Source organism: Ahaetulla prasina, chromosome 2 (assembly GCF_028640845.1).
Source record: "Ahaetulla prasina isolate Xishuangbanna chromosome 2, ASM2864084v1, whole genome shotgun sequence".
Lineage (NCBI taxonomy): Eukaryota > Metazoa > Chordata > Lepidosauria > Squamata > Colubridae > Ahaetulla > Ahaetulla prasina.
The window spans coordinates 134,104,496-134,116,498 of record NC_080540.1 but is presented as its reverse complement, the minus strand read 5'-3'; the positions used below and the strand labels follow the sequence as shown (position 1 = coordinate 134,116,498).

The 12,003-nt window shown below is 39.3% G+C and overlaps 1 protein-coding gene across 2 annotated transcripts; it reads right to left on the bottom strand.

The window, feature by feature from the left end:
• Positions 1-54: 54 nt before the first annotated feature.
• RFNG (RFNG O-fucosylpeptide 3-beta-N-acetylglucosaminyltransferase) lies at positions 55-11,977 on the bottom strand. 2 transcript variants are annotated; one of them, XM_058167012.1, is made up of 9 exons: positions 11,827-11,977; positions 7,802-8,503; positions 6,612-6,660; positions 5,615-5,717; positions 5,146-5,299; positions 2,585-2,670; positions 2,334-2,499; positions 1,075-1,160; positions 55-946 (listed from the first exon to the last, which is right to left on the bottom strand). In XM_058167012.1, the coding sequence occupies exons 2-9, from the start codon at positions 8,282-8,284 to the stop codon at positions 880-882; spliced, it is 1,194 nt and encodes a 397-aa protein (XP_058022995.1). In that variant the 5' UTR covers positions 8,285-8,503; positions 11,827-11,977; the 3' UTR covers positions 55-879. The 2 variants fall into 2 exon arrangements, with proteins under 2 accessions (XP_058022995.1, XP_058022996.1); XM_058167013.1 differs by having other exon boundaries at positions 5,146-5,221.
• Between the last annotated feature and the right edge of the window lie 26 nt (positions 11,978-12,003).

The following is a 12,003-nucleotide window of genomic DNA, read 5'->3' as shown; positions in this document are numbered from 1 at the left end:
CTATATTTTGCTAGATTGATGCTATATTTACAAGAAGGATTCTGTACAATAGTAGTGACTCAGAAATATCTTTTATTAAGTGACTAAGTTGATCATGGAACCAGTGGAAAACTCTCAAAAAACCTCATGATTCATCCTTTTACAAATTTGCTCATACTCATTTTCTCAAAAGATCCAATCTACTGTGTGTTGGATGTATCACATCAGGAAGTCTAGATGCAATATAATATGTAAGAGTCAGATGATGGCCCAGCCAACAGAAATATCTGTTTCAATATCTTGAAACAATTAGTGGTTAGAAAATATTGAAGACCAATCACTTGGGACTTGAGTATAACAGTGGAGAACTTCTAAAAAGGTATGAAGGAAAGCAAACCATGAAGGAAAGAGGTTCTGGTATTGCATAGGGCAGAGAAATTGCTAGGGATTGGCTTGTCTCATCATATTCACTGTAAAAGATGACATTTCTAACATTTCTACGGTGGTTCCACAGGAATACAATTGGTAAAGCAGAATTAACTACCATCCCAAATAAGAACACTTGTCCTAATAACAACAAAAAAGCTATGCTTTGCTCCAAACATTTCTACGAGTCTTTTTATCAGCCATATTGCTACAGTGCCAGACTGCAGCTTTACATTGAAATTGTATTGATACAATGTGGGAAGGATTATGGCTCAGCAAAGATATATTTAAGACTCCAAAAGAAACATTGCAGATATTATTTATGATGTGCCCCAGATCAAAGTTCTTAAGTATTATTTTGAAGAGTGGCTGGTTTATCTGGGACTTGCTTTGTCTTTCTTCTTCCTTGGATATATAGCTCTGGCTATTCATTTAAAGAAAGCTGCATAAGAGATTCACAGGAAAGGGGAGATGTCATTTCACTATTACGGTAGGACACCACAGAGTTTCAGGGTAGAGGAGGCAGTGAACAGATTTGAACCTGCAAAGAATAAGGTAAGAAGTTATATTCCAATCCTGTAAATATATTATCTGGCTATTTTCAGTTTTCATGTTTGACTTTCTTAACCGAACAAATAGGTTAGGAGATTTAAGACATAATGTACATACCGAGTTGGATCTTGTTGTATACTGAATACTTCACCCACACTGACAACATTGTGTTTATTCTCAGGGCCACCATAACTCAAGGTAACCTAGAAAAAACACATATAACCCGTATGTTCAAAATTGCACTTGTTAGAAAGAATTAATTTTAAAAATTGGAACACATTTAAGTCCTAAAATTGGGTTCTACAGTTAGTATAATTAGTTACCAGGGATTGGAAATATATTACAGTCTCTAGGATTAGGACCAACTGAAACATCTTAGTTGGGGACGTGGAAATGAATAAAATCCCACAACTGCTGCTATCAGGTTAAACAATCCTTAAACTATTGTAGGGGGAAAATATCATATTCTTATCTCCTTATCATATCCATCTTTTTACTTAGGAGAAGAAATAAAATATTTCCTTTTTTTGTTTTTGAGCATATATTACTGGACGTGAAAGTAAGGCCAAGATAATGAGGAACAGTGTTTAAAATACAAGTAATCCTTGTTTAGTGAACATTTGGTTCTGGCAACTTGGTTATTAAGTGACTAGCAAGTGAAACTGCTACTGTGCTCATGATCTTATTTCAACTTTCCTTTCCTTTCCAGGCAGACCTGTGAAGGTAATAAATGTGAGGATTGGTTTTAAAATTATTTTTTCATCACTGCTGTAACTTAGAACAGTTGCTAAATGAGGCAGTCACTAAACAAGGACTACAAAGTATTCATAAATTTGACAAAACTTCCCTGAAATCCCAGAAGTATAGTGTTTATCTTATTTTTCTTTTACTTTAAATATTGCTACGTGCTATTTACTCTTTCTCCCTTCATGGATCACTGCCTTGTCATGTACTCTTTCACTTCCTTGTTTTCCACACATAGTATTCAAATAAGTATACAAATTCAACACTGACATTTAACTTCTTTCTCGATTGTTTTATGCATATCTTCAAAACCGAGCCTTCGCCTCAACAGTAATTTAAGAGCAAGTAACTCTTATTTTTTACGTTTACTTAGAAAATGCCCATCCTTTCTTCTCCTTGTTCTTCCCATTGCCATGAGGGAAATTTGCGAAAGGCTTGGTTGTACTACATCAGTACTGTTGGTACTGATTGTAGTTGTACTACATCAGTACTGTTGCAGATGACAAACTTGCAGCACAATCTCAGTAAGAAACTCCCACGAAACAGACCTTTTTAAGGAGGGAAAAGGAGGTGGGTGGTTGGGGTGAGCGGGCAAGAAGCATCTGCTTAGTTTAGAGCAGAGTTCTCCTTACTTGTCCCAGTGCAGCTCTACCACGCAGCCGCTGTAGGTTTTCCAGATGAGAGTGAAATAAAGGGCTGTGCAACAGTTTCACTTCCAGGAGCCCCTCAATGATGTAGCCAATGGTGCAATCATCAGGGAGGCGAATTCTCTCTGCAGTGCTGATGAAGCTGCCAAGGCTGCCAAAAGCAGAAGTCAAGGAATGAATCTCTCCTTAGTTCTATTTGGACCACAGGTGGGAGCAAGCGTCCCAAGTGCACCTACCTAGCCCACGGGCTCATCTTGAGGGCCAGGCCTCTGCTGATGCAAAATCCAGCACCACCTGTGGCAAACCAGAATTTTGTAGTGGTCTAGCAAAATAAACAGATATATGTTAGTGTGACTCAGCATTTTGTGATCAACTGGATGTTATCAATTCTATTTGACTGTTAGAAAGCCTCAGAAAATTGTTGGCGCTTCGGGAAACCAATCTTAAACCAAATTTGGACACATCAGCTATGGACTTACTTTGTGTATAACTAATTCTTTATATAGCTTCAATGAAATTGGTTCAGTCAGACTTATGGAAGGAAACGTGTAAGATTGTAATCATAATACTATTTTCTATGGCTGTAGAGCAGAATAATCACTATAATTGATTACAGAGAAACAGCCAAGTGTAAGTAAAGGAATGAAAACACAACTGTATCTATAAATTCAGAGTTGAATTTTGTAAGTTGTTTTAAAATATGAAAATCTGCATATTTCTTATTTCACATGAAGAAGCTTAGATCTTTTAATTTCTTTTCAAAAATAATTTTTCATGTGTTCTGTATTCTGAAGTTTTGGAAATTTACAAATATATGTTGCCTATAAGTTGCATAATTGCCTAATTACTAAAAAGGATCTAATTATTTCAATAGTATGCTCTACTGTAGGATACAGATAGAAAAGATTATTAGGCTTGCCCAAACATGATACCATCATCTGAATTTTTCCCTATAATAGTAACAAAATATGATATATGTTAATTTCTAAGTCAATAAAGTGGACGGTGTTTTTCTAAGGCAAACTGGCAAATAAAGTTTTCAGTTTTATTAGCCTGCTATGACTATCAGTGAAGGATGGAGAAGATGGCATTTAATCTAAACCAAAAAGACTGAACTGCCCTCTTCTAGTGATTTTTCTGGTGTTCCTGCTGGATATCATTCTTCTTCCATCCGTTTATCATTTTGGCCTGCAAGACATACAGGTAACCCTCACCTAATAACCCTAAATTGGACAGGCAGCTACACTGCCAAGTGGGCCCTAAGTGGGAAATCATATGACTATGATTTTGCTTTCTGGATGGAGACAAGACTAGTCAGTTTCTTACTCTTGGGCTTTTGTTTGCCTCCAAATCATTACCCAGGTGCCTGCCTCTATTTTGTACAAATCAAAAGCAACATGATCACAGTGGCAGTCTGGGGCTGGAAGTCTCAGGTGCACTATGGGAAATGCTTACAATACTCTCTTGAAACCTCTTCCTCTCCAATCTCTCTGCTCTGGGGCAGGGGGAGAAGAAAGCAAGCAATTTTTGTAGGCAATCTCTTCTTTGCCTGACCCTTTCCCACTGCCAGTGCAATTCCATTGCTTTCAATGTGCAGAAGAGCAAATCACTTTCTCTGTTAAAATCCTTCTCCAATCTGTTTGTCCTGCAAGGAGGGGAGGAATGCAGAGAGGGGAAAAAGGAACCCATTTCTGCAGGCAATCTCTCCTCTTTCACTGCCTTCCCTCTTGCCTTGCAGAGCAGAGAGGTTGGAGAAGGGATTTAAAGTAAAGTAAGCTGTTTGTGTAGTATATCTGCAGTTCTCATCCTTGAGCTGCTGGCCCAATTCCATTGCCTTCTATGTGCAGAAGAGCAAATAGGTTACTCTCTTGCAATCTGTTTCTTTCCAATCTCTGTACTAAAGGTTGGGAAAAAAATCACACATCAGGCACAAAATGAGTACTGATTATAATGGCAATCACATGATAGAGGGACACTACGAAGGTTGTAAATTGGGTGTAAAATTATTTTTCAGTACCGTTGTAACTTTGAACAGTCACTGAAGACATGGTTGATAAGCGAGGACAATCTGTAATCAGCTTTTAAATGGCATATTGAGAATTGCAGTCCAAAGTGGGTGAAGTAGAAATTCTTCAAAACTTAAGGTACCCACTCTGTTCCTAAAAATCTTCCACCCCACCTAATCCCAAATAATGCCAAAAAAAAAACAAAAAACAGCTGAAATTTGCTAGTTCTAGGAATTTTAAGAAGGGGTGTTTCTGGTAGAACCTTTTGAACTTCTGCCTAAAAGACTGCTATCAAGTGCTTCTGAATAAGGGTAACTCCAATGGCAAGATCACAAATATGGTTATCGTTCTGCTTATTATTCTGAACTTATTACGTACCTATGTCATAAACAGAATCCTGTTAATAAACTGGAAGGATAGATGGCAATTCTACACCTTGTTTCTGAAGGATGCAACCTTTTTATATTATTCACAAACAGGTTATATTATATGGAGGGAGGGAGTAGTAAAATTAAAGTCAGAGGAGGAGCACTGCTACTGGCAACAAAATCTATCTATCAGCAGTCAATTTAGTGCAACAAAGGAAGCAATGGTAGTCTGAAATAATAGCATCTGCAAAATATCAACTTCAAGGCATGCCTCTTAGGGAAGTGTTGCCCACTCCCATGCTGGTGGGCTAGAAAAATAGCAAAATAGGGTATGGAATTCCAGATGAAAGCAAACATGCAAGACTATAAAAATCTGCTTTTTTTTTCAGTTCATGAAAATCAACAGTGAAAGAATCTGCTCACTGATCCGTCATTTCGGAGATGGTCTGCTGCTTCAATTGGGTGATCCAGACTTGGTCTTCCTATATATATATCTTGGCTGTGTGAAAAAGCAGATAAAAGACTCAAGAGACTCTTCAAATTCACATAGTTGTCATCGTCTACATGACAAAACCACCTGCAGAAAACGCAGAAAAGAAAATTGTAGTGGAGGTCATAACAAAGATATAACAAAGCTCTCTTTGAAGAAGACCTCATTTTTCAGATCTATGCATTATTGATAATGCAAATGACATAATTAAAATGCCTGGAAATGGGGAGAGAACAAATGGAAAAAATCTTTTCAAGTAACCCTAACCCTAATTACATAAAATTAGATCAAACACAACATTCTCCTATTTTATCTGCTGATCAAAAAAATAGCAGATACTAATTGATGAAGCCAAAAGAGCAATGAAAGTAATTATTTATGAAAAAAATGATTTCCACTTACTTTTGTCCAGACTCTAGAAATTTATCATATTCCACTGACATCTTGCAGCAGAGAGCTTGGCGGGTGTGAACAGCTGAGCAATTGGTATTAATTATATGATCCCCTATAAAATAAAATTGATTGCAAAGGAACAAGCTATGTAGTTTCTGATAGCAAATATAATTGTATTCATATATGAAGAAGAACCCTGAGTGTTACATTACATCTATTGTTCTACGCTGCTCAGAGTTGCCTTTGGTGAATAAATAAGCATCCAGTGCTAGCTGTGAAGGATCTAGACTGTATTGAACAATGTCATGCTATAAGAATATGAAATAGAAAAAACAAATGGGAAAGCATGAAGTTTTACTTAATGCTTCTAAAGTTTTCACCAGAAATATAAGAAAATTATTGAATCCTTTAATAGTGCTATAGTATTTTTTTGCAATTCCATGTTCCACAACTATAAAGTTGCAAAATATATTAAATTGATCTCTGCAAGCACTACTTATCATTACTGCTTCTGGAACATTAACAGTTTGAAGGAATTTAAGGTTATTAGCATCAATGCAATATTCTCAATGGAGGCAAATAGGAAGTATTTCAAAAAGTAAACAATCTTTTTGTACCCCGAAAAGGAAATAACCAAATATAACATAATGAACAGCAAGCGCACTGTGGACAGCATCTATTTTCAATCCCTTGCTTCTCAGGGCAGGAACTAATTTCCGCACTCCTGAACACAGTGACTGAGCTGGGGATCGTCTTTTTGCAAAGCATATGGTCTATATCAGGGGTCTCCAACCTTAAGCCTGGAGGACTTCAACTCCAAGAATTCCCCAGCCAGCAAAGCAGCCAGCAAAGCTGGCTGGGAAATTCTGGGAGTTAAAGTCATCCAGGCTTACAGTTGCCAAGGTTGGAGACCCCAAGTCTATATAATCCTTTCTCTAAAAAGATAGTGACTTGTAAGAGTGATTTGTATCTTAAATATAAACCTGAAATGTGAATAATATTTTACCTGCTCTAAGATGCAGCTCACGATCTTCCCCGTCTGTGAATACAAATGTCTATAGGATACAAATCAAGAATTACTCATCTCCTGAAGATTTCAGAGTAATATTATTGTTAATTTCAGTCATATTGGTTTCTTTTTTCCCCTTATTATAGGTTTCAAGAGTGTTAAGCACATTATCTAATAGGCCAGTGGCCCCCCCAATCTTTTAGGCGCCAGGGACCAATTCCACGGAGAGAGGCTTTTCTGCAGATCAGAGGAGGTATAGTTTTGTGTGCTGCCTGCATCTTGCACATGTGTGGATGGGGCTTTGCTGGTTTGCACAGCCCAGTTTCTGGCGTGCCACTGCCAGTCCACAGCTTGGGGGTTGGGGACCCCTGTGATAGGCAGAAAGGAAACCAAATATATGGTCTACTATAGCACAAGAAACAGTCACACAATTCTTATTTTCAACTCAGCAAAAATTCCAACCAACCAAAGGTCAAGGGTTTCATAGTTAGTTTAGTTTACTGGTTAAGGCACCAGACTAGAAACCTGGAGACCGTGAATCTAATCCTGTCTAAGGATGAAAGCCAGCTGGGTGGCTTTGAGCCAGTTATACTGTTTCAGCCCAAGTCACCTTTCAGAGTTATTTTTTGTCCAGGAAAAATAGGAGGAAAGAGAATTACGAATGTTCATTCACCTTGAGTCATTTGTAAAAAAAGATGGGATAAAATAAAAATATTCTCAATTGAATTCTTGTATAACTACCAGCCATTTATGATCTACCTTCATGCCGAAAAACATGTCAGTATGCATGCATAACTGATCTGATACATGGTGAATCTGCAGAGTTGCTTCATTAGGAACAAGGGATGGGGCTAGCTTGAATAGCCCTTGATTTCTGCTACGTATTGTTTACTCTTGTCAGGAATTCCCCATTATGGAGAGCTTCTAGAACATTAGTCATTGGGGAAAGGAGGAGTATAAATAGGTAAAATTATCATTTTTACTTTAATTGGATGAGAGATTTAGCTTGAACTATTGTGCTATCATAAAAAAAGAAAATAAGCAAATCATTTGTTTCCAACACTGATGGTAAAAGGACATTATGTTCAACCTTTGAAAAATGTTTCAACGTGCACCTTTATACATAACTGTTAATAATAAATATCACTAACAAAATAACATAACTGTTCAATAAATAGTGTTCTTACCTGACTTTTGGCCTGGGATATCCATGTTTGGAAGAGCAAGTTTAGCCTTGTTTTATGATATTTCCTTGTGGTTTTCACAGCAATAAAAATATCTTTCAATTCCAACTTTTCCTTAGCAGAGACCTCAGCAGATTCCATATGTATCACATTGTATGGCCTTTCATTTATCTTTCCATTATCTTTCAGATGGAATCCACCAGTGTCTGTGACATAATGATTCCATTTTTCTAATAGATTCTCTTTTGTTAAGGGCACTATATTGTCAATCTCAGCATCCAAAGGACTGGGGGAATTTAACTCCACCTGCTGAAGCGGAGTATCATTCTTGTTGATGATATTAAAAACAAGAGATGGACGTGGCTGAGGATAGATCTTAAATCTCCAGCTGGATTGGAATTTGGGAATTAGCAAAAGGAGAACTGTGCAAATGATAACGGAGAGCAGGAAGCATATCTTACTGAGCCTAATGCAAGAGAAGCTCATTCTTCAGCCCCTAAGGGCATTTGCCATCTTGTAAAACTGGGATATCACTTCCCAGTGATGATGAAGCCTTTGAAATGAAGCTCAATTGTGTAAAAATTATTGAAGCTGTGGAACTTTTATAGCCATACAGTATCATCTTTGTGGCATTCAATCATTAGTCATTGATTTCTCTGTATACCGGGGCCTGGATTTATCATCCTACAACACAGAATTTGTCACCTGTTACATGAGAGACAAAAAAGAAAAAAGAAACTTGTATGTTTTAAGTAGCCTTGAGATAAGAATCAAAGTGCCTTAAAACCATCAAGGAGATAGTTACTGTGGACTAACATGTGAATATATGAAACTGCTTTATACAGAATCATAACTGATCTCCCTGTTCCAGTTTTGTTGTGACTAACAGCAGTTCCCAGGTCTTTCCAATTATCTGCTTTTGTTTTGGTTAGAACTCTAATGTGTGGGACACTGTTGAATCTCTGCTATTACAAAAGAAAAATTGGACATTATGCAAAAACACCAATGCATTTTAGAGCTTTATGTGCATTATTAATGAAAATGACCTAAATAATGTTTAGGAAACATGCTGAAAGGGAAATATAATTGAAAAAGAATCTTGTTATGCCTGTGAGTTTCTGTTACTTGTTCTATTGATTTAAGCCTATTTAAAAAGGGGTCTACAATATCTAATTATTTATATAATTTATATATATATATATATATATATATATATATATAGGTCTTTGGTTGTTCGGGTTTTCTCCCGTGTAAAATTGGAAGTGTCTTGGCGACGTTTCGTGAAGTCTCATTCGTCATCTTCAGGCTTCAACCGTGCTTCTGGGAGCAATGTGTGATCGCAGCTGTTTCTTCCTTTTAACTGCTAGTGGGGTTTGAACTGATTGGGTGGGAGCTTGGCTGTGCTCTGATTGGATGGGGTTTTCTGTGCTCTGATTGGATGGGGGTGTGTCCTGTGTTGGTGGGGGCTTGGTTGTGCTCAGTCTAGTCTGTGCTGCAGGGGGATTTGAGCTGGTGAGCTGCATAGCTGTTGTTTGGCTTTGTGGTCGTGCTACATCTTCATAGTGGGTGTCAGTCTGCTGCATGAATGGACTGGAGGGGTTTGAAATGGCTAATGTTGCAGCTGCGGTCTGGCTTCTGGTCCTTGGTCGTGCTTCATGATCAGTGTGGGTTTGGGTCTGCTTTCTGGGTGGATGTGCGGTGGTGACATCCTGTGTGGATCTTGTGAGTGTGGGTCTGGTGTCATTCCTCGTGTTAGGGACTCGTTTGTCAGACACCAGACACCAGACACCAGACACCAGACCCACACTCACAAGATCCACACAGGATGTCACCACCGCACATCCACCCAGAAAGCAGACCCAAACCCACACTGATCATGAAGCATGACCAAGGACCAGAAGCCAGACCGCAGCTGCAACATTAGCCATTTCAAACCCCTCCAGTCCATTCATGCAGCAGACTGACACCCACTATGAAGATGTAGCACGACCACAAAGCCAAACAACAGCTATGCAGCTCACCAGCTCAAATCCCCCTGCAGCACAGACTAGACTGAGCACAACCAAGCCCCCACCAACACAGGACACACCCCCATCCAATCAGAGCACAGAAAAAACCCCATCCAATCAGAGCACAGCCAAGCTCCCACCCAATCAGTTCAAACCCCCACTAGCAGTTAAAAGGAAGAAACAGCTGCGATCACACATTGCTCCCAGAAGCACGAAGCTGAAGCCTGAAGATGACGAATGAGACTTCGTCGAAACGTCGCCAAGACACTTCCAATTTTACACGGGAGAAAACCCGAACAACCAAAGACCTATATACAAACACCCGTGAAAACCTCAGAAAACAAATATATATATATATATATATACATACATACATACACACACACAATCTACAGCAGGGGTGTCAAACTCATGTCATCACGTTGTTGTTACATGACATATTGCTACTCCCCCCCCTTCGCTGGGGGGCATGGCCAGTCCACAAGGCATCTGGCCGGTGGCCTTGACACTCCTAATCTACAGTATATTTAGTAGAAACTTCCTCCCGCAAAATAAAGAGATAAACTTAATTGCATTTTTTGCATGATTAGGCTTATTTTGGGGGAAATAAGTGAAACCAAATTAATAATTGAAGTTAGATCATTTATTCAAAAGAAAAAAGACTCACAGAAACTTTCTGTCTAGAAACATGCATCATGAATGATATACTGTTAGACCACATACCATTAGTGGGTGTTGCTGAATTAAGCAATAGATAATACCAGTATATTACCTCCTTTCCTAACACCTAATTTTTCTTCTTAATGCTCCCCCTTTTCTTTCTTATTGACATGTTTTCTCTTTTTCCCATCCAGCAGACTTCTAGAAAAACCAGATCAACCTTGCATAATCCTCTGAATTTGCAAACTGCTTTTGAAATAAAGCCAAAAAGTGCATGGAATTAAGGCAAGAACCACACTGGCCACCGCCCCTGCTTTATATTATAGGGATTGTAAAATACATTGTAGAATTGCAGTCCATACTGCACAGAATCAAATGCATTAAATCAAATGTGCTTAGGAAACCCCAATAGGACAAACAAATGAAATTTACAGATTTGATTTTTAAGTTCACTGATGCCTTGGTAAAGAAATCTTCAGAGCTCCCCCCAAAATATGTCAGTATGAGATCATTCCAATAAATAAGCAAAAAGTACAGCATATATTTCAAGCAATATTTGTACTTTTTTCAGAAAATGACAACTACTTCCCCCAAGAACTGCTTCTTGTTGACAAGTAGCAAAGGATGGAAAGTAATCAAGGAGAGAAGCAACCTATAACCAGGGAGAAATTTCCTGGAAGTTAATAGGGTAGGGTAGGGTAGGGTAGGGTAGGGTAGGAGAGAAGAGAAGAGAAGAGAAGAGAAGAGAAGAGAAGAGAAGAGAATTTTATTGGCCAAGTGTGATTGGAGACACAAGGAATTTGTTTTGGTGCATAGCTCTCAGAACAATTAATCAGTGGAACAACTTGCAAAGTTGTGAATGCTCTAACAACTGGAGGTTTTTAAGAAGAGATTGGACAGCCATTTGTCTGAAATGGTATTAGGGTTTCCTGCCTAAGCTTGGGCTAAGACAAGATCCCTTCCAACTCTCCTATTCTATTTTAAAGGAGGGGGGTGATATTGCAACAGGTTCCTACGCGCTGTAATCCTGAGTAAGAATTTATTCTTAAATAAATTTAGGATTACGGTTTTACGAACATTTTTAGGTCAATTGTAATTTCAAGCAGAAACAGTTCAAAGCCGACACATCCTAGGGATCATAGGGGCTTTTTCTGTAGGACAACCTTCCGTGCGGGGCTTCTCCGGGGACCAGGAGTCCCAAAGCGGTTGCCACGACTCCTCACCATGGCAACACGCACGCACGTACCTTAACTCCCCCTCCTCTCCTTCCTCCCCCCCCGCCCCCGCCGTCCCGTGAGAACCCTACTGGAATTCTACCCCTCCCGCTGCCCGCCAGAGCGAGGGTTTCTAGGCAGTTACCGGCAGGGTCGGCTTCGCTCACGCTGGCGGCGGAAGAAGCCGGGCCGGGCGCTTGGCTCTCGTGGTGCTCGCCTGACCCAGGCTTCGAGCCCTCACAGGGCCGAATTAAGCGGACACCGGGGTGGGGTGGAGTGGGGAGGGGAGGGGAAGAGGGCGGTCGAGGAGAAGAGAACAGGG

What these genes read in the sequence shown, in the direction of transcription:
- RFNG (XM_058167012.1), bottom strand. Translation starts at nt 8,284, where the DNA reads ATGAGCTTCTCTTGCATTAGGCTCAGTAAGATATGCTTCCTGCTCTCC. An exon ending in ATCTCCGAAATGACGGATCA is followed by an intron (nt 2,671 to 5,145) that starts GTGAGCAGATTC and finishes TTATTTTGCTAG; the next exon opens with ACCACTACAAAATTCTGGTT. An exon ending in AAGATGAGCCCGTGGGCTAG is followed by an intron (nt 2,500 to 2,584) that starts GTAGGTGCACTT and finishes TGCTTTTGGCAG; the next exon opens with CCTTGGCAGCTTCATCAGCA.